This window comes from Papio anubis, chromosome 14, assembly GCF_008728515.1.
Source record: "Papio anubis isolate 15944 chromosome 14, Panubis1.0, whole genome shotgun sequence".
In the NCBI taxonomy this organism is placed as follows: Eukaryota; Metazoa; Chordata; class Mammalia; order Primates; family Cercopithecidae; genus Papio; species Papio anubis.
The window spans coordinates 15,078,787-15,105,930 of record NC_044989.1 but is presented as its reverse complement, the minus strand read 5'-3'; the positions used below and the strand labels follow the sequence as shown (position 1 = coordinate 15,105,930).

At 38.4% G+C, this 27,144-nt stretch overlaps 1 protein-coding gene across 3 annotated transcripts in view; it reads left to right on the top strand.

Moving 5' to 3' along the window:
- The window catches only part of NBAS (NBAS subunit of NRZ tethering complex), a 405,988-nt gene that overhangs the window by 229,117 nt on the left and 149,727 nt on the right, over positions 1-27,144 (top strand). For all 3 annotated transcript variants that reach the window (XM_021924592.2, XM_003908295.5, XM_017947297.3), the window contains 3 exons: positions 2,318-2,431; positions 5,027-5,184; positions 6,660-6,749. In XM_021924592.2, coding sequence (XP_021780284.2) covers positions 2,318-2,431; positions 5,027-5,184; positions 6,660-6,749 — 362 coding nt within the window. The remainder of the gene's footprint in view (positions 1-2,317; positions 2,432-5,026; positions 5,185-6,659; positions 6,750-27,144) is intronic.

Below are 27,144 nucleotides of genomic sequence, written 5' to 3'. Positions count from 1 at the left end.
CTGCAGATCACAGGCTCCTCCTTTGGCTCCTCCTTTACTGTGTAATAAAAATGAACACAAGCCAGGTGTGGTGGTTCACGCCTCTAATCCCAACACTTTGGGAGGCTGAGGCAGGAGGATTGCTTCAGTCCAGGAGTTCGAGACTGACCTGAGTAACATAGCAAGACCCTGTCTGTACAAAAAATAAAAAAGTTAGCCAGGTTTAGTGGTATGTCCCCTCTAGGCCCAGTGACTCTGTAGGCTGAGGTGGGAGGATTTCTTGAATCTGGGAGGTCGAGGTTGCAGTGAGCAGTGGTAGTGCCACTGCACTTCAGCCCGGGCAACAGAGAGAAACCACATCTTTAAATAAATACATGCACACACGTACACGGCCAAGCAGCTTTCCCAGACAAGGCTTTTATTTTAGGGCTTGGGCTCAAGCACATGGGAGACAGCAGAGGCACAAGGACTCTCTGTAGACTCCCTGAAAAAAACAGTAGGGATTTTTTGTTGTTGTTTTTGTTTTTAGGCAAAGAGTAGGAATTGATATCTGTGGTAAAGTACGCCGGCTGGGCTGGGCAGTGCATGTGAGTGGTAGGGTATGCAGGTCGGTGTTAATTTGGTTGCCATAATTACCTAAGGTAATGGGTCACTTGGCGGTCTGGCTGGTAGCAACAGGCTGCAAATCCATTTCCAGCCTTTGTTCCCCAGGAGAGACACTCCACAACCTTGGTTTGATATTTAGATTTTCTTGTCCATTTCCCAGAATTCTTTAAGTAAAAGGCATGGTCAAACATTATGAGAGCACTGAAGAATGGCCGTTCTCTTGGTATGACTAAAGCCCCAGGGTTAGTGGTTATATTGCCAGCAAGGTCATGGTGCGGGTTTTGTGATCAGTTGGACAAGAGAAGAAAAAAGAAAACATACATGAAGGGGGAGCCATATCCCATTCCTATTTATCTCACAGTGATTCTGTTTACACAGGGTAAAGTTAATATAAGACTTGCTTTAAGATATTATAAGTTGTATTTTTCATCCCCATTTTTATATACATACATCTGTGTGATTGAGATCCATGGGTGCTGTTAATGAAAAAATTATCCCTGATGCATGTTTAAATGAGAGGCTGAGGCATGAGGATCACTTGAGCCCGGGAGTTTAAGACCAGCCTGTGCAACGTAGGGAGACCTGTCTCTTCAAACAAACAAACAAACAAACAAAAAATTATAAGAGAGACTCTGCACTATAGATATAGGGACTACTGCAATGGAATTTTGCAGTAAGAGAGAGAAATTGGGCTTGTTAAAAGTAAACTTATGCACATAAAAATTTTAAAGGGTTTATTTTCAACAGACAGCAATTCATGAATCAGGCAGCACCAAACTCAAAGTGGTTCAAGGCTCTTCTGAGTGGAGGTGATGGGAAAATTTTATAAGGTGTTTGTGGACAAGGAAAATACTTGATTAGTTAATGTGGGTAGTCCCTAGTTAGAGTACAGTTGGTTATTTCTGATTTTACTGTTTCCATTGAGTTGGATTTTACTTATGTTGGAACCTAAGTTGGGGCAGATGGAAAATTACAAAGAAGAATCATTGGGGTAAGGAGGCATTCTGGTTAAACCACCTGACAGGGTACAAATTCTTGCCTGAGGGCTGGCCAGGGTGGCCAGATAACATCTGGGAGTTGGTGGCGGGGATGAGGGATTTGATCAGATATCAGGGATGACCAGATATCCAGTGTGGAGGATTCTGGCTACAACTGACAGCAGAAGTTTTGCTAAAATTGGGCTCTCAAGGATATGCCCAAGTACAGGGCCCAGTAAGGCTCGGAGGAGCCCAACGAGAATTTGTTAAGGAACAATCTTTGCCAGTGCTCGGGACAACGTTTGCATTCCAATTTCTAAATAGTAGTTGAATTTTTAATATGAGAAGTTTATTGCTGTATCATCTTCATCCATTCTTTTAATCTGCTGGTCATTATTTTTCAAGCCCCTTTTATAACCTGCTTTCTTTTGGAAACAAATTTTCTTCTCCTTGCCTTACCCTGGTAATACCAAGACTTTTTTGTAGGGCTCCAAACTACCCTGATTTTGGACTTCCTGGTTTGGGTATTTTAATTAGGAACTAATATTAATCATTGATCTCTTAGGAGACTGACGGCTAATTCTGTGCTTCGTAAGTGGATTGAAAGGTCAAAGCAACTTTTTCCTCTCATCGTTGCAAATCCATCTATTCTCTCTGTTTTATTTCTGAAGTAATTTGAAAGACAGTGTTAACAAGCTCTTCTATCAATTGATGTTGCTTGTCATAATCATTAAGTCCTTTGCTTGGACTTACAGGTGAAGACCCAGAAGAAAGGCGGGGACAGGTTCTAGTCCTTTTAGTGGAGCAAGCACTTCGCTTCCATGACTACAAAGCTGCCAATATGCATTGTCAGGAGCTGATGGCCACAGGTGAGTAGACAGCTTATTTTATACTTTGCTCATGTCCTCTTTATGTGATGAATAATGGAAAAGGTCTGTTCTGAAATCAATTGACCTGATTGGTAAGCCAGCCACATTGAGGCTTGAGATACATTTTATGAGCACTGATAAGTATATAGGCTATCTACTTATATGTTGATATAAACATTTTAACAGATTCAGACATTACATTTTATTTGAGATTTTGGTTGCTTTCTAGTCCCTATTAAAAACATGCTCGTAATTTAAAAATAATTTTATGTAAAATATTTTAATGCTATTTCCTGTGTTTGTTATCTAAGAGAAAATTTTAATTTTTAGATTATTTAGTTTGTATCTATATAGTCAATATTTCCATTTAAAAATTTTTTTTTAAAGATACTGTATTATTTTGTTCTCACACTGCTATAAAGAAATACCTGAGACTGGGTAATTTATAAAGGAAAGAGGTTTAATTGGCTCGCGGTTCCGCAAGCTGTACAGGAAGCATGGCAGCATCTGCCTCCAGGAAGGCTTCGGGGAACTTTCACTCATGGCAGAAGGCAGAGTGGGAGCAGAAGGCTTACCTGGCTGGAGCAGAAGGAAGAGAGAGACGAGGGAGGGACTACACACTTAAACAACCAGAGCTTGCAGGGACTCAACTATCACAACGACAGCACCAAGGGGATATGATGTTAAACCATGAGAAACACCCCCATGATCTAATCACCTCCCCCAAGGCCCCACCTCCTGCACTGGGGACTACATTTCAACATGAGGTTTGGGTGGGACACAGATCCAAACCATGCCAGATAGTGCAGTGCTTTTCAAACCGACGTTGAGAAATTGGGAAGGGTTTTGCAACTCCAAAATTCTTCATATTGAAATTCAAATTCAAGTCTCTGCAGGATAATGAGATTTTATTGTAGAATAATTTCTCATTTAAAGAACACATTCTTCAGTGTGATAGGGAGTTTTTTTTTTTTTTTTTTTTTTTTTTTTCTTATCATGAGCTCTGTACTAAATTGCCAACTTTCCATGGCTATGCTTGAATATGTGAAGGCCCAAACACATCTTTCTACCCACTCTCAATACATTAATAGGGAGTGGTTAAAATGCAGGGCTTCACTTCATGATGACTCATGGAGTTCTGCACTAATGATTTGTGTAACTTTTGCATGTGTACTGTTAAAGCAAACCTTATTCTGACACTTGTTATAACAGCAAGGACTATTGTGATGAGTATGAAGACCACTGCAGTAGGGGAGAGAGATTGGACTAAACTCTGAATACAACAAGGACAGCTGGATATTTGTAGCCAGCAGGCTAACTGAAGGGTCAGTGGATGGAAAATTAAGAGGAGACATCAAGGGCAGGGGGATCCTTGCTAAAATGATTTAATAGGACCTTGCTGAAGTCCGGCCAGGATGATCAGATATCACTGCTGAGGGATGAGTAATTTGATCAGCCCTTGAGAATTTGAAGATTCTGGCTAAACTGACTTAGTAGGATTTTTGCTAAAACTGGAGTATGCAGCCTAGCAAGGCTGGGGGCCAAGGTTAAGGCCTAGTTGAGAAGAGGGCTCAGGGTTGTCTGATTTAAGTTTGGTTACAGAGAGGATCTGTGGCTTTACATCTATGAAAACATTTAAAACTCTCAAAAAATATTCAATATTTTACAACTTCAGCATTAGCAAATTGTTTTCATAAATGAGCTGTGTTCCATAATATTGACCAAGTGATTTTGCAACATTAAATTTAGAATAACTATGGCTCTCTGTGAAAATGTACTGATCTAAATTGTTCATATGGAGAGCTTTATAATTATTTTATTCCGGTAAGGGTAATATCTGAATTAATTTTTACTTTTCATATTTAGAAAAACTTATTCTGTACTACAAATTTTGTACTTAGACAAATAGGCCTAAGGCTGGAATTCCTTCAAATAAGAATAGAAATGTATTTTAAGAATTCAAAGTATAATGTATAGGAAAAAAATCCCTGCTGGGAGTTGGAGGGTGATTCAGTCACTGTCCTTAGATGTCTGTCTTATCTATAAAGTGAGTGATTCTGTATGGGGATCTATCATAATGTCTCTTTTTTCTAGCACTTGGCAGTTTACATGTGCTTTTACATACAAATGTTACTTAATTCCTTCAACAACCCAAGAGGAAGGTGTTATTCTTGTCCTTTTGTGGTAGGAAAAGAATTGTGATACTTTTGGCTCGCTCTTAAAGCTCTCACACCAGTGCTAAGTAGCAGGGTTGGACCAGGCTGTCAGGTGTTCTGAATTCAGATGGCTGCTTTTTCACAGAACATCAAATCTCAGTAGATTATTTGCATTTATTGTCAGTTAATCTAAAATTTAACAGAGTTTTTCAGAAACACTTGTCTGGAGTACCATTGAACTTTCTGGATAATAAACCACCCTAATCTTTCCTAGCTTAGATTTTTATCTGTTTCTGCTTATAAAATAATGTGTCACTAATGACTATGATTTTGCTTTGGTACAACAAGACCTGAGCAGGAAGCCATTGCATTTGTCGTCTTAGATTGAATATTCTTCTTCTTTTGGGAATCATTGTTTTTTTCCTTGCCAATTTTGCAGGTTATCCTAAAAGCTGGGATGTTTGTAGCCAGTTAGGACAATCAGAAGGTTACCAGGACTTAGGCACTCGTCAAGAGCTCATGGCTTTTGCTTTGACACATTGCCCTCCTAGCAGCATTGAACTTCTTTTGGCAGCTAGCAGCTCTCTGCAGACAGAAGTAAGTGCTCTCAACAAAGGAAATCCTAACCTGTATGAAGTGCATGTTGTTGGGTGTGTGTATCTGAGATATGTGGTCATCAAAAAAAAAATAGTATGAGAATTTTAATTTATGGAAGAAAACTAGATCGTCACTTATGGAAAAGGAACATGAAAATATTAGGATATAACATAATGTTGCTGGCTTTATAACAGCAAGGAAGAAAGGATACAAGACAGCCTTGAGAAAGATAGAAAGTAATATTTGGAAAGAAATTATTGAAAATAATGGGGAAAGTTAGTGTTGTGAATTAAATATATGCTAAATGGTCATGTAAAATATATCTGAAATCATATGGGTTAAAGTCAGTGGAGCAACCATTCCCTTAGGGATCCTTTGGAAATTGGGAATTGGGGTGGGCTTTCGTTGGGGGGGATGCTAAATTTCCTAAAATTCACAGGATAGGTCTGCATAGGAGAGGATAGTGCCCCTGTGGAGAAACACTGTTAAATGTATGAGGAGATTCTAGAATCCACATTTTCATCCCATAGTCATTCTCTTACAGTTGGTAGCTAGTCAGGCAGACATGAGCAAGACAGGAGAGGGCCCCCCACCCCACCAGGAAAGTCAGGCGACCATCAGAGGCGTCAGGCAGTTGTCACACTGCCTCTCTAAAATAATAATTGGTTGCAGCCGGCACCAGGGAAAGACAGTTTCCTTATAGATAGAAAAAAAAACCCTGAAACTGGTGATCAGCGCTTCCTGATAAGATCTCAGGAGTTGCCCAGTAAGCTCAAGCATGTTCACTAAGCGGCAAAATGGCAGAGTTTCACCGGCATATGACCTGTGAGGGCATTCCACTGGAAAAGGGAAGAACCCTGCCGCTGAGCTTGCATACAACTCCTGTAAACACACTGTGCATGCTCCTCTCCCATCGCCAGCAGGCCATTGCACGTGTGCACAACCCACCCCAAGGGAAGAGTCAGGAGAGAAGGGACACAAGAACCTGGAAGTATGCCAGGATATGAAGCTCTAAGCCAAAGGTCAAACCCCGCACTTGTCCTTCAAATCCCTCACTTGGGCCTCTTCCAGGTGTATCTTCCTTCCTTTCATTCCTGCTGTAAAGCTTTTTAATAAACTTCCACTCTTGCTCTAAAACTCGCCTTGGTCTCTTTTTCTGCCATATGCTCCTCAGTCAAATTTATTCTTCTGAGGAGGCAAGAATTGAGGTTGCTCCAGGCCGGAACATAGACACCGCCTGTAACAATTCATTACGTTGTATATCAGTTTTTTTCACACTTGATCACCACTTCTGAAACCATTGCATCCTTTTGAAACTGTTTGTGAAGTCCTGAAGTAAGCCTGTTACCAAAGCTAATCATTATGAAAAGGTAATTTTCTTTTTAAAAGTACTTTTTAAATTTCAAGCCTACATTGTGATGAGAAGCAAATTTAAAAACATATCTCCTTTACAGCATAGCCTGTTCTTGTTTTAGATTCTTTATCAAAGAGTGAATTTCCAGATCCATCATGAAGGAGGGGAAAATATCAGTGCTTCACCATTAACTAGTAAAGCAGTACAAGAGGTGAGTTAAAATTAGGAAGAGGAGTTTGAAAGGTGGCTGAGAGTGGAATAAAATGGGATCACCTAACCTTGTGGATGAGAGGCGTTTTGTGTATGTGTGTGCAGACCACTTTTCTCGCTTTTGTGTGCGTGTGTGAAATATAACATTCATATAAAAAGTATACCAGAAAATGTTCAGCTCAATAGACTATCATAAAGAAAACACCCATGAAACTACAGGTAAAGAAGCAGTACCTAACCGCCTTCCAAATCCCCCAGACCCTCTCCTTATTAAACAACTTTTTTTTCGACGGAGTCTCACTCTTTTGCCAGGCTGGAGTGCAGCGGCGTGATCTCTGCTCACTGCAGCCTCCACCTCCCCAGTTCAAGGGATTCTCCTGCCTCAGCCTCCCGAGTAGCTGGGATTACACACCACACCCGGCTAATTTGTTTACTTTTTAGTTGAGATGGAGTCTCACCATGTTGGCCAGGTTGGTCTCAAACTCCTGACCTTAAGTGATCCGCCCTTGTCAGCCTTCCAAAGTGCGTGGATTACAGGTGTGAGCCACCATGACCGGCCTTCTGTATTTCATTCCTAACTTTTCTCTCCCTTTCCAGAGATCACCACTGTCTTGACTAGTCCTGATAACCAGATCTTTGTGATTTTTGTTTTTGTTTTAAATAATTTTGATATGTACCATACATACCCTCAATATGATAGTTTAGTTTTACCTATTTTTGTATTTTATAGAAATAGTTATACTTAATGTTATGTTTGTGAGATCCATTCATGCTGTTGCATGTAGCTGTAGTTTATTCATTTTTATTGCCATGTAGAAATTAATTTTGGTGTGCATATTACAGTTTATTCATATGAACATTGATTGACATTGGTTTGTTTTCAATTTTGGTGACTAAAAATAATGTGACTGTCATCGTTTGTATATGTCTCTAGTGTACGTGGGCAAACAGTTCTCTCAGGCATGTATCTAGCACTGGAAATATGTGTTGTGAACTATGTATAGAATTCAACCTAAATAGATAATGCCAGATGCTTTTCTTTTGTGTTACTGATTGACTTTGAGAAGTAATGTACAGGATTGCTGGTTACTCCAATCCAGGACATTGCTATTGTTGGTTTCCTAATGATGTTTAATGATATCTAATTAACTGATTTATATTTTTCTGATTACTAATGAGATGGAGATAGTACAGGAGAGATCCTCTTTTTGAGGTACTTGTTCGATTCACTTGCTTATTTTGTGTTGGATTTTTGTTGTTTTCCTTTTCCTCATTGAGATTCTTACAAATAAAATTGTCTGTACCAATTAAGTCTACATGTGTTTCAGAATCTTCCATCCTGGGAGAGGAAGGAGGAAGAGTATGCCCCCGACACCCGTCTTCTTTTGGTCACTGTTTGCCCAAGGGAATTTAACGTTTCATGACTCTTTCTAGAAACATAGAATTAGCATTTTTTAGATCAAAGGCAGTGGCCCAGTTTCTGACATCCCAGCTATTAAGATGTGATGATGATTCTCTGTATAGATTGGTTTTTCATGAGATTCCATCGAATGGTAAGCTTCACTTTCACAGCGTAAAATGTCCTTTATTTTTCTTGTAACTATTTTGGGAGACACCTATTGTGGTAAGTGAGCTGCACTAACTTTTTTTTTTTTTTTTTTTTTTTTTGCTGTATCCATCTTGACAAAGTCGTTAGTATTTGTGTGCTCTAAGTTACTTTTAGAACTCTGGTACAAAGCTTCAGTTGTGGAGTCTATTGATGGAATTAGGGCAAAGATACTTAGCTTTTGCCCAGAGTAGAATATATACAACTACCCCATTTTCACAACTCTTTTTTTAATATTAAAATTTAATTTAATGAGCATGGATCTAATATGCATGTGTATTCTCAGTTCAATACTAAGTAATCTGATTATCTCAAAGAGGGTTGTAATGTTAATTTTTGCCCCTATGGAATTTTTGCCTCTTCCTCCTGCAGCGGTGACTCTAGGACAGCACTGCCAATAGAACTTTCTTCAGTGAAAGAAACATGTCATACCAGCATTGTTCATCATTGTAGCCACTAGTCATACAGAGTTATTGGGCACTTGAAATATCACTTTTAAGGGATCAATTTTTAAATTAAATTTATTTAATTAATTAATTTATTTATTTTTGAGATGAGGTTTCACTATGTTGACTGGGCCGGTCTTGAACTCCTGGCCTTAAGTGATCCACCAGCTTCGGCCTCCCAAAGTGCTGGGAATACAGGTGTGATGAATCACTGCATCCAGCCTTCAATTGTACTTAGTTTTAATTAATTTAAATTTAAATAGCCACATGAGGCTACTGGCTACCAGATTGGACATCAGAGCTCTAGAAGGTGCAACATTCAGTGGAGGCCGGCATTCAGCCGCCAGCACTGCAGGCAGTGGACTTCTTTTGTTGTTGCCCTCCCTCCCTTCAGATGGCAGCCATAGCATTTTCTAGGGTCCTAGAGTGACGTGGATACGCTTTGTCCTTTGGCATGTTTTGACTTGCAGTTGTACTGATTAGCAACTATTGTTTTCCCTCATTGGGAAAACACATTAAATTTCTATTCTGTTCTCCCTGTGGGATTCAGAACGGTTCTTACACTAGCCAGTGGTCACACTAGCCAGTGGTCACTCAGTGTTCCATGTATTAGGAGGCGTTGTCTTTCAAGGTCCAATTGAAGACCTACTTTTCATGAGATCTTTATCCGAAGTTTTGTTCCTTTTGAACCTCTCATCCCTCCACAGCTTGTCCAGTCACATCTCCTACTCTGCTTGCCTCCAGCATCATCCCTTTTCAGGCCTTTCAAACATCTGTTATGCTCCAGTGGTAGAGAACATATCACCATTTAGTGTTATTTTGTAGAGTTTCCTCTCTGTCTGGAGGACACTTCTGATCTTGTGCTCTTGTGCTTGTCTTGTGCTCTTACCCCTTCCATCTGAAGTATGTTCTTTGTGAAGTTTTCCTTGAGTCCTTAAATTGCCCCCTTCTCTATATTCCCTAAGCGTTCTCTCACTGTTCTGCGTTAGCACTTTGCGGTGTGACTTGGTGTTGTCTGGTCACTGGAGGTGTGCCATCTATCTGTGCTCTTACTGTGCTTCTCAATTAGTGAATGCCTAGGTCACGCTTCATAAAGCTCAGCTGGAGACACCAACTGCATAATGACCAGTCAGTGGTAAAAATCAATTAGGAAGTGAATTTTTTTTTTTTTTTTAATTTCCTAAAATGAATTAGGAAGTGGATTTTCAGTCATCATGTGGTGACTACTGAGGTGCTGTGATGTTTTGGCCAATGTGAGGAGTGTATCATTTTTCTGTTCAGCATGGAATTGCACTGTGTTTGCTAAGCTCAGCTTTATGAATTATTTGGAACCCGCTTGTTCTTTCCAAAATCTGTGAAAAGCCTTTTGTGACTTTGGGGACTTCTATTTTCTGCTTCTACAGTGAATTACAAAGTGTCAGCCTGACCTCTTGGTGGCTTCTTTGGAGTGGGCCATGCTGTGTTACTGCAAGTGGGCACGTGTTACTCTATTAAATCCCATCGGTAAATGAAGGAGACCACTGGTAGTCCTCTACAAGTTCCACCTAGCAAGGAAAAGGAGTTCTTCCAAAATGATTATCATTTGCTTTTTTATTTTTTTTATTTTTTTTATTTTAAATCTCCTTAAAAGCTTTCCCGTCTGCCTTTGTCCCCTTTCAGCAAATTGTAATAGATCTAGATCTCATGAAGTGCTAGTCCAAACCCTCAATGCACGCATTGTGGCTTTGATTTATGAGGCACGTTTCAGAATGTTATAGCTACTATTATTAGGTTAAAATATAGTGCTTAGCTCTAAGATGCCGTGTGTTACACATTAACAGTAGAGGTAATAACCACATTAAATTATCGCTCATAAATGAGAGATGACTTTATGTGTAATCTGCTTTAATACTTAAGACTTTCATTACTTCACTTGTGAAAATAATGATGTTTATTTATATATCCAAGCAAAATAAAGATGTAATTGTTATGCAGTAGCATTTATGTTAGTACAAATGGAGCCTACAAGTTTGAAGATATTGCTGTTGTCCCTGTAAACAGGATGTTTGTCTATAAATAGAACAAAATGCATAATTTGTGAGTAACTACCAAAATTACAGATTTCCAGTTTCTTATTAATGTTGGTCATTATGCTTTTTAGATGGAACAGTATTCTACCACTTAGAGTATATTAACATTTTGTTTAGCTAGTATTAGGTATATCAGTTAACCAATGGCGTTTTCCCTAGATAAATCTAATTAGAGTTAGAAATGGATTGTGTACAAGGTTCCCATTAAAAAATAATTTGCACTGTGGGAAAGTTTGTTATGAGCATTTTAAGTGGCTACAGATTTATATGACTGGACTAATTAATGTTTAAATCTTGAGCATGGGCTAAGTATAGAGCTAGTTTGAATTTATAAAATTATTGTTTAGAAATATTTAAATAAAAGTGAGCAGAATGTCAGTTATATTACAATATATTGGCCAGCATTTACTTTTCCATTCACCAGTTGATGGACATTTGGGTTGTTTCCATTTCTTAGCTATTTTGAATAATGCTGCTCTGAACATTGATGTAAAAGCCTTTGTGTGGAAATATGTTTTGATTTCTCTAGATGTAGAATTTCTGCATTGTTTGTTATATTGTGTTTAACATCTGAAGAAACTGCCAAACTTTTTGTTTTCCAAAGTGTCTGCACATTTTTTACATTTCCACAAAGAATATGTTAAGGTTCCAGTTTCTCTACATCCTTGCTAATGTGTGTTATTAACTGACTTTTTTTTTTTTTTAATTTATTTTACTTTAAGTTCCAGGATATACTTGCAGAATGTGCAGGTTTGTTACATAGGTAACATGGTGGGTTGCTGCACCTATTGACCTGTCATCTAAGTTTCCTCCCCTCTCCCGCAACCCCTCAACAGGCCCTGGTGTGTTGTTCCCCTCCCTGGGTCCATGTGTTCTCATTGTTCAACTCTCACTTATGAGTGAGAACGTGTGGGGTTTTGTTTTCTGTTCCTGTGTTAGTTTACTGAGGATGATGGCTTCCTGCTTCATCCATGTCCCCGCAAAGGTCATGATCGCATACCTTTCTATGGCTGCATAATATTCCATGGTGTATATGTACATTTTCTTTATCCAGTCTATCATTGATGGACATTTGGGTTGGTTCCATGACTTTGCTTTTGTAAATAGTGTTGCAATAAGCATATGTGTGCATGTGTCCTTATCGTAGAATGATTTACAGTCCTTTGAGTATATACTGAGTAATGGTATTACTGGGTCAAATGGCATTTCTGGTTCTAGATCCTTGAGAAATTGCCATACTGTCTTCCACAATCGTCGAACTAATTTACGTTCCCAACAACAGTGTAAAAGCATTCCTATTTCTTCACAGCCTTACCAGCATCTATTGTTTCTTGACTTCTTTTAATAATCACCATTCTAACTGGTGTGAAATGGTATCTCATTGTGGTTTTGATTTGCATTTCTCTAATGACCGGTGATGTTGAGCTTTTTTTCATGTTTCTTGGCGGTGTAAATGTCTTCTTTTGAGAAGTGTCAGTTCATACCCTTTGCCCGCTTTTTGATGGGGTTGTTTGTTTTTTACTTCTAAATTTGTTTAAGTTCCTTATAAATTCTGGATATTAGATCTTTGTCAGATGGGTAGATTACAAAAATTTTCTCCCATTCTGTAGGTTGCCTGTTCACTCTAATGTTAGTTTCTTTTGTTGTGCAGAAGCTCTTTAGTTTAATTAGATCCCATTTGTCAATTGTGGCTTTTGTTGCAATTGCTTTGACATTTTTGTCATGAAGTCTTTGCCCATGCCGTTGTCCTGAATGGTATTGCCTAGGTTTTCTTCTAGGGTTTTTATGGTTTTGGGGTTTACATTTAAGTCTTTAATCCATCTTAAGTTAATTTTTGTATAAAGTGTAGGGAAGGGGTCCGGTTTCAGTTTTCCTCACATGGCTAGCCAGTTCTCCCACCACCATTTATTGAATAGGAGATCCTTTCCCCATTGCTTATTTCTGTCAGGTTTGTTGAAGATCAGATGGTTGTAGATGTGTGGTGCTATTTCTGAGGTCTCTGTTATGTTCCTTTGGTCTATATGTCTGTTTTGGTACCAGTACCATGCTGTTTTGGTCACTGTCATCTTATAGTATAGTTTGAATTCAGGTAGCATGATGCCTCCAGCTTGATTCTTTTTGCTTAGGATTGTGTTGGCTAGACGGGATCTCCTTTGATTCCCTATGGAATTTAAAGTAGTTTTTTCTAATTCTGTGAAGAATGTCAGTGGTAGTTTGATGGGAATAGCATTAAATCTATGGGTACTATGGCCATTTTCATGATATATTGATTCTTCCTATCCATGAGCATGGAATGTTTTTCCATTTGTTTGTGTCCTCTCTTATTTCCTTGAGCAGTGATTTGTAGTTCTCCTTGAAGAGGTCCTTCAGGTCCCTTGTCACCTGTATCCTAGACATTTTATTCTCTTTGTAGCAATTATGAATGGAAGTTTATTCTTGATTTGGCTCTCTATTGTAGGCGTAAAGGAATGCTTGTGATTTTTGCACATAGATTTTGTATCCTGAGACTTTGCTGAAGTTGCTTATCAGCTTAAGGAGTTTTGGGGCTGAGATAATGGGGTTTTCTAAATATAAAATCATGTCGTCTGCATATAGAGACAATTTGACTTCCTCTCTTCCTATTTGAATACCCTTTATTTCTTTCTCTTGCCTGATTGCCCTGGCCAGAACTTCCAATACTATGTTGAATAGGAACGGTGAGAGAGGGCATCCTTGTCTTGTACCAGTTTTCAAAGGGAATGCTTCCAGTTTTTGCCCATTTAATGTGATATTGGCTTTGGGTTTGTCATAAATAGCTCTTATTATTTTGAGATATGTTCCATTAATACCTAATTTATTGAAAATTTTTAACATGAAGGGATGTTGAATTTTATCTAAGGCCTTTCTGCATCTATTGAGATAATCATGTGGTTTTTGTCATTGGTTCTGTTTATGTGATGGATTACATTTATTATGTATTTTGAACCATCCTGGCATCCCAGGGATGAAGCCGACTTGATTGTGGTGGATAAGTTTTTTGATGTGCTGCTGGATTTCGTTTGCCAGTGTTTCATTGAGGATTTTCGCATCAATGTTCATCAGCAATATTGGCCTGAAGTTTTCTTTTTTTGAGAACCCGCTCCCGATAGTTAAGGTGGGTTCTTTTCTATTTTCTAGGTGTCTCGAGTGGTTTAAGAAATAAAGGGAAAGAGTACAAGAGAGAGAAATTTAAAGCTGGGTGTCAGAGGGAGACATCACATGTTAGCAGGATCCGTGATGTTCCCCAAGACATAAAACCAGCAAGTTTTTATTAGCGATTTTCAAAAGGGGAGGGAGTGCATGAATAGAGTGTGGGTCACAGAGATCACATACAAAGCAAGTGGAGGCAGGGCAAGATCACAGGACCACAGGATGGGGTGAAATTGAAATTGCTAATGAAGTTTCCGGCACGCATTGTCATTGATAACATCTTATCCAGAGACAAGGCTGAGAGCAGACAACCTGTCTGACCAAAATTTATTGGGCAGGAATTTCCTCTTCCTAATAAGCCTGGGCGCGCTACAGGAGACCAGGGCTTATTTCATCCCTTTGGCTTAGCTTCCACTGTAAAAGGCGGCCACCCTTAGGGGGCCATTCATAGACCTACCCTCAAGGCGCTTTCTCTTTCTCAGGGATGTTCCTTGCTGAGAAAAAGAATTCAGCGATATTTCTCCTATTTGCATTTGAAAGAAGAGAAACATGGCTCTGTTCCGCCTGGCTCACCGGTGCAGTCAGGCTCCAAGTGTTATCTCCCTTGTTCCCTGAAGATTGCTGTTATCCTGTTCTTTTTTCAAGGTGCTCAGATTTCATATTGTTCAAACACACATGCTCTACCAACAATTTGTGCAGTTAACCCAATCATCACAGGATCCTGAGGCGACACATATCCTCCTCAGTTTACGAAGAAGACAACGGGATTAAGAGATTAAAGACAGGCATAGGAAATCACAAGGGTATTGACTGGGGAAGTGATAAGTGTCCATGAAATCGTCACAATTTATGTTCAGAGACTGCAGTAAAGGCAGGTGTAAGACATTATAAAAGTATTAATTTGGGGATCTAATAAATGTCCATGAAATCTTCACAATTTATGATCTTCTGCTGCGGCTTCAGCTGGTCCCTCTATTCGAAGTCCCTGACTTCCCGCAACATCTCTGCACAGTTTTGGTATCAGGATGCTACTGTCTTCATAAAATGAGTTAGGGCGGAGTCCCTCCTTTTCAATTGTTTGGATTAGTTTCAGACATAATGGTCCCAACTCCTCTTTGTACCTCTGGTAGAATTCGGCTGTGAATCTGTCTGGTCCTGGGCTTTTTTTGGTTGGTAGGCTATTAATTACTGCTTCAATTTCAGAACTCGTTATTGGTCTATTCAGGGATTCAACTTCTTCCTGGTTTAGTTTTGGGAGTGTGTATATATGTCTCCAGGAATTTATCCATTTCTTCTAGATTTTCTTGTTTATTTGTGTAGAGGTGTTTATAGTATTCTCTGATGGTAGTTTGTATTTCTGTGGGGTTAGTGGTGATATCCCCTTTATCATTTTTTATTTTGTCTATTTGATTCTTCTCTCTTTTTCTTATTATTTCAGCTAGCGGTCTTTTTTTTTTTAACTGGTTTTTGATTGAATTGTTTTATTAAAGCCATTCCTATATATGTACTATTTCATTATGATATTTGATATTTATATCCCAAGTAACTAATGATGATGAGCTCTTTTTTTTCATGTGCTTATTGGCTGGCTATTCTTATACTTTATTAATGTAATGGTATCCAAATATTTTACCCATTTTTTTTTCTTTCTTTCTTTTTTTTTTTTTTTGAGACGGAGACTCGCTCTGTCGCTGGGCTGGAGTGCAGTGTGGCCAGATCTCAGCTCATTGCAAGCTCCACCTCCCGGGTTTACGCTGCCTCAGCCTCCAGAGTAGCTGGGACTACAAGCACCCGCCTAGTTTTTTGTATTTTTTTAGTAGAGACGGGGTTTCACCGTGTTAGCCAGGATGGTCTCCATCTCCTGACCTCGTGATCCGCCTGTCTCGGCCTCCCAAAGTGCTGGGATTACAGGCTTGAGCCACCGCGCCCGGCCTATTTTACCCATTTTTTAACTTGGTTGTTTGTCTTGTTATTGAGCTGTAAGATCTTTTTTATTTTGTTTTGTTTTTTTAACATCTTGCAGTCGAGTGTTTTTTTTTTTTCTCAGATTTATGATTTGAAAGTATTTTTTCCTCTCAATATATATTTGACTTTTTATTTTCTTAATGCTGGCTTTTAAGGTACAAAAAAATGCTTAATGTTCCTGAAGTCTTGTTTATTAATATTTTCTTTTGTGGGTTGTACTTTTGTTGTTATATCTAAGAAATCTGTGCGTAACCCAAGATTGCGAAGATGTACGCCTGTGCTTTTTTCCTGAAAGTTTTGTAGTTTTTAGTACTTACATTTATTTATTTACCTTTTTAAGTAAGAAGTCCTTTTATGAAATAAGTATGGACTTGAGGGATATCCATCTGCAAAGAGAGAAATTAGAACTTTACCTCATATCACACATAAAAATTAACTCAATAGAATCATGTTTCTTTATCTTATGATACTTATTCTTTCTTAATAGATTTTAAATTTCACATTTAGTACGCACAAAGATGCAAATAAATTATTTTGAAGTTTTAAGTGAAATAATTTTATTTGGAGTGATTTTTGTTATAATTATTGCTTTATTGATTTTTCCCCATGTGCTCGGGAATTTTGGTTTGCAAGCTAATTTTGAGTGATGAAACATTCTGTCCCATCTTCCTTATCTAATGATTCTGTAGTGTTGTGGTTTCTCTCTGCTCAGTCCTGTGGCACTTCACTCAAGAATATGTCCGTTGGTAGTTTTTCACATGAAGTTTTTTCCCCTTTGTAAAGTTGAGAATATGATAATGCACACATGGAGCCAGTGAAGGGATTGTCCTAGTTCCTTTCAGCCTTGTTTTTGTGCTCTTCCTCCTTAGGCCCACAGCTTGTGTAAATGCATAGCCTGGACAGTAAATCTGGCTGAAGTTTTTTCTTTGCAGGGTATGCTTTTGATTCACGGTTCTTCTCTGGAAAAGAGCACCTGACAGCCACTGCTGATATCTGAATTCTGAGCCCCAAAATGTTGAACTTTATTGAACTTGGGTGTCCTTTGACTCCTTTTTCTATGCTCATTTTAGAGCACAGTTAGTGTACTGAAACAGGAGTTTACCATCCCATGTTGACTGGAGTTTATAATGTTTTCTTTAGTTACAGAAATAATGCAAGCTTTAATTTTAATAATTCATTTATAGGGGCATAAGGGATATTGACATTATCCAGCACACTATATTTCTTGAAAGTAAAAGAAATTAGGTGTGAAACATCTATGATAAAATAGATACATGGATATATGTGTAACTTTGTACTTTCTGCTTTTTTAAAATATAAAAATAATTTAATGAATAACACATTAATATATGTGAAAGACAAAGTTCTCTCTTTTTCCTCCCTCTCATCTTTCTATTCTCTGATCTTCCTGAGCCCCACGAATCCCACTGCTCGGAGATAAATATTTCTAACTTCATATGTTTCCTTCCATACTTTTTCTAAGTACAAACAGATTTTCTATATAGCTTCTTCTCTGTCTCCTAGAGGTTTATTTGTTTTATAAACTAAAATGAATTCATACTGCATACATTATTTTGCAGGTGACTATTTCATGTAATACTGATATGTGTCATTGGATCTGCCCTTGTGATTCCATGTAGACCATTTACATAATGGCATCATGGTATTCATTGGATGCATGTACCGTGATTTATTTATTGTTTCCTTTGCTTTTGTACATTTAGATTGTGTCCAACTTTTCTCTATTTTAGACTAAACTGCACTATGCATTTTACATACACATCTTTGCATACTCATGCTGGTGTTGCTCTGCAATAAAATGCTAGAAATGGGCTCCTGGGATAGGTAATTTCCTATTTTCTTGTGTTTTATTTTTATAACTTTGTGTAAATGCTCACTTTGTTTTGTTTACTGTTGATACCAGCACATCACTGGAAGCATGGTATGTCCTCATTAATTTTTGTTTAGTTGTTTTTTGGACAATGTTGCCTGATGAGTGTTCTCTGTGGAAGATTCAGTTTACAGTGATCATGACATCAGTGATCTGGATGGTAACACAGGGCCAACACAATTCAGAACATCCATTTCTGCATTTTAGTCAGCATATAGGTCTGACCAAAGAAGGAAATACTTTGCTTATTGTCATGCTTCTGAGATAATATCTTTACTTATTTGATAGCTTGATATTCAGGAGTGTGAATCATAATTTTGATTAGATTGACATATCTACATCATAGATTTCCATTCCTCACAAAGGTTTATACTAGTAGCTTCCTCTTTTAGCACCACTGTTAGAATTTCAGATTGTATTCTTTCTTCTATCTTGCTGTTTCTTCATAAGGCCTATGCATTTCTAGTGTATTTTTATGTTTTAAACTATGTTAGTAATAAGCAATACATTTTTATTTTTCATCTATTGCTGTTTAGTTATTGAGTTATTGCTATTTAAATTAACTTGCAAAAGACATTTTCCAAAAAATAATACATTCAAGTTTTCTATCTTAGTTACAGTGTAATCTGTGGCTGTTAATGGTTTTCTTTTACTTTATTTATTCATTATTTATTTAATTTTTTTTCTTTTTTGGAGACAGTGTCTCACTCTGTTGCCCAGGCTGGAGAACATTGGTACTATCTTGGCTTACTGCAACCCCTGCTTCCTGGGTTCAAGCAATTCTCAAGCATCAGCCCCCTTAGTAGCTGCGATTAAAGGTGTGTGCCACCACACCCGGTTAATTTTTATATTTTTAGTAGAGACAGGGTTTTGCCATGTTGGCCAGGTTAGTCTCGAACTCTTGGCCTCAAGTGATCTGCCCACTTTGGCCTCCTAAAGCGCTGGGATTACATGTGTGAGCCATTGTGCCTGGCCAGTTTCCTTTTACTTTTAAGGAAATACCATAATATTATTTAGCCCTGTAGGGTCTAAATTGTACCACTTGGATAGATGTTTCCTACATTTCTTTAGTTTATACTTAGTATTGGTAACATCTTTTGTTTTCTCTCATTATCTTTCATCTACTCTCCGTGGGACTTTCTTTCCTCACCATTTTACCAGAACAGCTTGTGCCTGAGTCACCACCAGTGACCTCTTGTTGCCAAGTTCTTAGGTCAAATCTCAGTCTTTGTTTTATTTGACCTATAAATAACATTTGACATACTTGTTTCAGGGACATCTCATTCGCCTTGTTTTTCCCAGACCTCACTGGCCACTGTGTCTCATTGTCTTTGCTGGTTTGTCCTCATCTCCCCAGCTAAATGTTAGATACCCCAGGTCATAGCCTTTAAACATCATCGCTGTCTACACTCATTCCTTGGATGCGTTCATCCATGATCCTGACTTGAAATAATTGACTTTGTGCTGATGATTCCCTGCTTAATAGCTGTAGCCCTGACGTCTCTTCCGAGTTCCGGACATGAATGTACAGTTGCCAACCTAACATCTATAGCTAATTTCTTTTTTTTTTCTAATTGTACTTTAAGTTCTAGGGTACATGTGCACAACATGCAGATTTGTTACATATATATACATGTGCCATGTTGGTGTGCTGCACCCATTAACTCGTCATTTACATTAGGTATATCTTCTAATGCTATCCCTTCCCCCTCCCAGTTAAGTTCTTTTAGACAACCCAATCTCAATATGTTAAAATGGAACTATTCATTTCAACCCTCTTCCTCCCCCCACCTACCACATCCCCCAAAACAATGACCTTCTTTCTGTAGTCTTTCCCATGTCACGAAATAGAACTCTTTGTAGGTGTTCACATCATAAATCTTTTGCTGTCATCCTTGATTCTTCTCCTCCTTTTTGGGACATCCTGCTGACCCCACTTTCACAGTTGACTCAGAATTGGGCTCCATTTTACCATCACCACTGCTACCACTCAGGTCTAAATTATCATCGTATCTCCCCTGGAGTCATAAAGCAGTGTCCTGTTTGTCTCCCTGCTTCTGCTCTTGCTATAGTCTATGGTCAACAATATAGCCAGAGTGTTTCCTTCAAAATACATCAGATCATGACACATTTCTCAAAACCTTTCACTCAGAGTAGAAACTAAGGCTTTACAATCATCTACAAGGACACCCAGGGTCTCTTTTCCCCACTGTTAGGCTTTAATGTTGGACTTTATTTTCCTTCCACCTCTTCCCTGCCCCCAGTACACACATTCATTTTGCTCAGCTGACTCTAGTCATGCTGGCTTTTTTTTTCTTCCCCCTTTTTGTCATTTTTTAAGCATTCCCAGCAAGCTGTTGCCTCTGGATCCTTATACTTGCTGTATTTTACCTGGAACGTTCTTCCCAAATATCTGTATCCATATGACTTATCCTCTCACTTCCATCAGGTGTCTGCTCAAATGTACTCTTTCTCTGTGTTATTATAGTGTTGTCACCCCTCCACATGGCTTTATTTTCTTTCTAACTCATAAATATGTATAAAACTTATCTGATATGCTTTTCTGACATGCTTTATATTTATTTTTGCTTGTCTTTTACTGGATTGTGAGCTCTTTGTAGCAGATACTATGCATGTTTAGTCAGCGTTATATTTCCAGAATTTACAACAATGCCTGTCACAAGTTGATGTCATAAACATTTGTGGAAGAATGAATGAGTAAATGAGGGAAGATATGGATGTGATGAGTGGGGATAAGTTCTGATATTAAATGGGGAGGAATATTTGAATGGGATCCTATTTGATAATTTCTCAGTTCATTTGGTGAAATAAGGCAAATTGCCTTATTTTCCTTTGTTCCCGACTGTTCCATGAGTTTCTTAGGAACAAGGGCCATATCTTAATCGTCATGGTAATCCTGTTGCCTAGCACCGGGTCTTAAACATAGTAGGCATGCCAAATTATGTGGTCAGTAAACTTACTTTGTGGGTTCATCTAGAACCCAAAGTCATTTATCAAAAGTAATTTTAAAAATTGGGCATGGAAAAAAGAAGATAAAAATATGCTCTATATACCTCTCTTTTTCCAGAATGTAGGTTTCATAATCTGGATCCAAAAATTCTAGGAGATCCAAGAAGAGTTTGGCCTCTAAAACCCCTGAAGTAGTATGCCTAATATTAATTTTTTAAAAAAAATTTAGACCACAGGCTTTGGCTGTGTCACCAAGGCTGGAGTGCAGTGTAGTGCAGTTACAACTCACTGCATCCTTGAACTCCTGGGCTTGAGTGATCCTTCTGCCTCAGCCCACGAAGTAGCTAGGACTACAGGCACATGCCACTATCCTTGGCTAATTTTTATTTTATTTATTTTAGATACGGGGTCTCAATATTTTGCCCAGGCTGGTCTCGAACTCCTGGCCTCAAGCGACCCTCTTGCTTCAGCCTCCCAAAGTGCTGGGATTACAGGCGTGAGCCCCTGCACCTGGCCAGTATGCCTAATTTGATGTGTGTGTGTGTGTGTGTGTGTGTGTGTGTGTGTTTGTGACTTTGTATTCATGTGAGTGCACGTGCACATTTGTTCCGTTTTCTGGGTAAAGGGTTCAGCTTCCATCAGACATGTATAGGAGTCCATGGCCCCTAAACATGAGAGCAGCTAAGCTGTAACTTTGCCTGCTAATTGGCAGATGAGATGAAGCAGAGTCAGACTTGAGAGTGATGTACTCCATAGAGTGTTTTTCTGTTGCTTGTTCTGACAGGTATTTCTAAAAGTAGTATCACCGGTAATAAGGATTGCATGCTTAGTATTTTGAGTTCAGATGAAATTTGCTATAAGTAAGTGTTAGGTGCAGGGAAGTACTTTGGAGGAGAGTGGTAGTGGTTGAGCTCAACCTAAACTGCCACCAGTTCAGTTTGCAGTAGGCCAATAGATTTCTCAGAAATTAACCCTTATTGCCAGATATGGGAGAAAGCTACTCCCAAATAGATTATTTGTCATAGTAATTGGCCAACAATTTTTTCTGTGAGTCACAGTCGACACATGGAACTATCCGTGTTCTTGTGAACTTGTTTGGTGATGGTGTCTGTTGTTATAGGATTTGAAAAATATTATTAGTGCTTAATAAGCTAAGCTTTGAGCTGTATAACACACTTGACATTAATGAGATTTCATGTTAACTTTTATGCTGGGAACTGATGACTTGGTTTTGAGGTTTAATCTATTTCTGCTGTTATACACTCTAAATTAATTAGCAGTGTGCCACTATGAATATAAAAAGTGGCAGTAGTAATCATTTCAGGGGTAAGTTTTGCCTAACCTCATTTTTCTTTCTCCATTATATGAAGTTAAAAGAAATCTATTTTCTTCATTAATGTTTCTGGTTAAACTATGATCTTGGTAGACTGCCCCCAAATTAAATACCACTTCTGTGGTCCAAATGAGCCTTTCATTTTACTTTCTCTTTTGTGATTCTCATTAGGAGAAGCTCTTAGAGGAAATCCTTTTATCACATACATTTCTGAGCATGTGAATTTCATTTATCTTCTGAAACAAACTTTTAACTTTCATACATTTTAAGTTTCCTATCTTGAGCTAGATAGGAAGCATAGTTTAGGTCCTTTTTATGAAATAGAATAATTGTTTTGTGGCCTGCATTTTTCTTTTCTTTTTTTTTCTTTTTGAGACGGAGTCTCGCTCTGCCGCCCAGGCTGGAGTGCAGTGGCCGGATCTCAGCTCACTGCAAGCTCCGCCTCCCGGGTTCACGCCATTCTCCTGCCTCAGCCTCCCGAGTAGTTGGAACTACAGGCGCCCGCCACCACGCCCAGCTAGTTTTTTGTATTTTTTAGTAGAGACGGGGTTTCACCGTGTTAGCCAGGATTGTCTCGATCTCCTGACCTCGTGATCCGCCCGTCTCAGCCTCCCAAAGTGCTGGAATTACAGGCTTGAGCCACCGCGCCCGGCCCTTTTTTTTATTTTTGTTTTTAACTTTTTATTTCCGTAGGTGTTTGGGGAACAGGTGGTATTTGGCTACATGAGTAAGTTCGTTAGTGGTGATTTGTGAGATTTTGGTGCACCCATCTCCCGAGCAGTGTATACTGAACCCAATTTGTGGTCTTTTATCCCTCACCTGCTTCCCGCTCTTTCCCCCTGAGTCTCCCAGGCTGGACTGCACTATTATAGCTAACTGCAGCTTCAAACTCCTGTGCTTAAGCAGTCCTCCCTCATCAGCCTCTGGAGTAGCTAAGACCATAGGCACATGCCACCACAAAAGAATTATTTAATTTTTAAAATATTAAATATAACATTTAAACAATTAAATGAAATTTTTAATTTTTTTGTAGAGATGAGATCTTGCCATATTGCCCAGGCCAGTCTCGAACTCTTGGCCTGAAGTGATCCTCCTGCCTCAGTCTCCCAAACTGGTAGGATTACAGGTATGAGCCACTGTGCTGGCTTAGCCTGCATTTCTTATTGATATTTTTCAATTGGTTTCATTTACCTCTAAAGGAAGTTGTATTCTGCTTAAGTGCCATAATTCTTGTCATGTTTATATTTTCAGTTCTATACTTGGATTTGTTGATGACTTTCAAATCATTCAATACATCCTCTCAATTTAGAGGATTCTAAAGATGAACAAGAATTGAAAATGTGACATGAAATCTTTTTTGAATAACATTTACCCACTCTGAATACAACATATGAGACTTTTTTTTTCCCCCCATATGGAGTCTTGTTCTGTCGCCCAGGCTGGAGTGCATTGGTATGTCCTGACCTCACTGCAGCCTCTGCCTCCCGGGTCCAAACATGTCTCCTGCCTCAGCCTCCCGAGTAGCTGGGATTAGAGGTGTGTGCCAACATGCCCAGCTAATTTTGTATTTTTAGTAGAGACGGGATTTCACATGTTGAGCAGGCTGGTCTCGAACTCCTGACCTCGTGATCTGCCTACCTCTGCCTCCCGAAGTGTTGGTATTACAGGCATGAGCCACTGCGCCTGACCACAAATGAGTCCTTTGAAAATTTATCTTCAAACGTTTAAACAGCACAGTAAAACCAGACTTCTTACACCTGTATATATATCCAAGCAATAGAGATTTTTCTCATACTCTGAGGCTATAGCAATGAGTAAATTGTGTCCCTGATCTTGAATAGCTCACTGTCTAGTTGGAAAGAACAACAAAAAAATAAATATCAATATATTATGGCAAGTGCATTAATAGTATGCATATAATATTTGAGTGGGTAAAAGTGTAATACTGTCTTAAGATTTTACTTACAGCAAAAATATTACATGTCAAGGAAAACTTAGAACATCTTTTTGATCTTGGAACAGGCAAAGATTTCCATTTCCGTTTTTTTTTTTTTTTTGGAAATGAGGATCCCTGTCATCCAGGCTGGAAGGCAGTGGCGCGATCATAGCTCACTGCAGCCTTAACCTCCAGGGCTCAAGCAATCCTACTACCTCAGCCTCCCACATACCTAGGACTAGGGGCACGTGCCACAATGCCTGAGTAATTTTTTATTTTTTATTTTATAAAGATGGGAGTCTTACTTTGTTGCCAGACTGGAGATTTCTTAAATATGATACAAAAAGTACTAATCATAATTAAAAACTGACGAATTGGACTAATTTAAGATTAGTCCAATTAGCAGATTAACATCTGTTAATCACAAGACACTATTAAGAGAATGAAAATGTAATATACAGAGTAATAGCAAATATTTACAATTCATGTATTTAATAAGGAATATGTATCCAGAATATATAAACATCTTCCATAAGTGAATAAAACAGATGAATAACCATTAGAAGAATGGCAAAAGACTCCAACAGACACTTGACAAAAGAATGTATTCAAATGGCCCAACATATACAGAAAGGTATTCAACTTCATTAGTCTCTGGCGAGGTGCAAATTAAAACCACAAAGAGATAGCATTACAGAATTACCAGAGTTGCTCAAATGAGAAAGACATGAAATACCATTTGTTGGTATGGATGTGGAGCAACCAGAACTCTCATAATTGCTGGCTAGTGTAATAACCACTTCAGAAAATATTTGCACTATTTAGTAAATCTGGACAAATGCATATTCTATGCCTTAGCAATTCCACTGCTAAGTATATACCAGAAAAGCGTATGTTCACCAAAATAGAATTACCAGCATGTCAGGGCAGCACTATTGGTATTATCTTCGATCTGGGGACTACTCAAATGCTCATTAATAGAAGAAAAAATAAGTAAGTTCTGGCATGTTTGTTACAACATGATATGACATAGTAATGAGTTGAACATTTTTTTTTTATTTTACTTTTTATAGAGATGAGGTCCCGTTGTGTTACCCAGGCTGGTCTCAAACTCCTGGCCTCAACTCATCCTCCCACCTTGGCCTCCCTAAGTATGGGGATTACAGGCGTGGAGTTGAACAATCTTTACTCTCAAAATCTGAATGAATGTGTGTTGAATGAAAGAAATCAGAACAAAAGAGTACACAATTTCATTCATATAAAGTATAAAAATAGACAAAATTAATTTATGCTGCTGCAAATCAGGGTAGTGTTTGTTTTAGCAGGGTTAGTGGCTGCCAGTGAGCTCGAGAGGAGCTTCTAGGATTCTGGTGGTGGTATGTTTCTCTGCCTAAGGGCTTGTTACATGAGCTTGTTAAATTTTGTTAAACCATACAATCATTTGATATGGCTTATACATCAATGAAAAGTTGTTAAAAAAGGATACCATGGATTAAACACAGGAAGGGAGAATATATGCTGGCCTTAATTGTCTTTGCATCGTGGGACTGTGAATAAATAGTATTCTTTTTCTTTTGCATACTTTTTTTGAATTTGCAAACTATCTTTAGTGAACTTGTATTAGTTTTATAATGCAGAAAAACAAATGAGCTTAAATAAATACAAATATAAATGTGCATGTAATATTGCCAGCATGTCAAAATCCTATAAAGAACAAGTGAACTGTACGCTTTGATGCCAAATTGGGTTAAGGAGAAGAGAGGAGGAGACACCTGTAGGCCAGTTGTCTGTAGGCAGCATATTTAACTTACTTGGTCCTCAGTTTACTTTTCTGTCAAGTAGCATTATAATTTTTAACACTTTCATAGTGTTATTGTAAAATGTAGGGATGCTTGTATGAAACACTTAGCTCAGTCCTGGACACATAGTAGGTGTTTAATAAATGGTAGCCATTATGATTCTTAAATATTATAAACAAGATGCTGGACTTAACTGCTGGTAAATAATGTATCTAGGTCTTTGTTTCTTCTCTGTATGAACCTGGTCCTCTGTATTCCTCAACAACTTGCACTGCTCGTTTTTTTTTTACCTCCACTATATCTGACCATGCTTCACAAACAATTATAGTTTTCCTGTTACTGACTTTCCTTCCATTGTTTTTTCTTTCTCCCAGATCTCCAGTAAGTTCCATCTTGAACTTCCTTTGTTAGCTGATTGGATGGAATTTCTCTACTTATCTGACTTACCTCAGGCCCTTTTTACATTTATAGGAATTAGGACAAAAACATTTAAACATAATATATACATTTAATTGGAAAATACCTTATGATAACTTCATTCTGTTCCCAGTGTCACTACCTCAATTCAGTCCCTAATTATGTTAAACTGGGATTGAGGCACCAGTCTCCTAACTGGATTCTTGATCCTGGAAGAATATTACTGAAACACAAATCTGATTATGTTACTCCCTTTTTTTAAAGCCTTCCAGTGGCTTTCCGATCCCTCTAGTTGACAATGGAGGTTCTTGGGTGTGGTTTATAGTTCTCTTGCAGGGTTTATAGGTCTCTTGCAGGGCTTAACTCTACCTTCTTTCATCCTCACCTCCTGCTATTTCTTTTTTCATGCTGTGTTCTGTGTCTTTGCTGAGTCACTTAAGGTTCCTCTATTTTGCCATGTTTCAGAAGTTGCACCCTCTTAAGTTGCATTTTCTTCCTGAAATCATTTTCACCAGTTCTTCTCTAGAAACCGTCAATTTTTTCCCTCTGAAAGATTACCTTCTCTGCGAAGCCTTCTGTGATCGCGCCTCCAGGCAGAGGATGTAATGATCTCTCTTCGTGTTCTCATAGTACTCTCTCTGTGTTAATACCTCTCGTATAAAACTTGTTATTATTCTGTAATTATTTCTCTATATCTCTGCTTTCTTTCCTATTTTCTGAGCTCCTTGAGGGCAGAGCCTGTGTCTTACTCATTTTTGTCACCCCATTGCCTAGTATGAGATATATAAACTGAGAG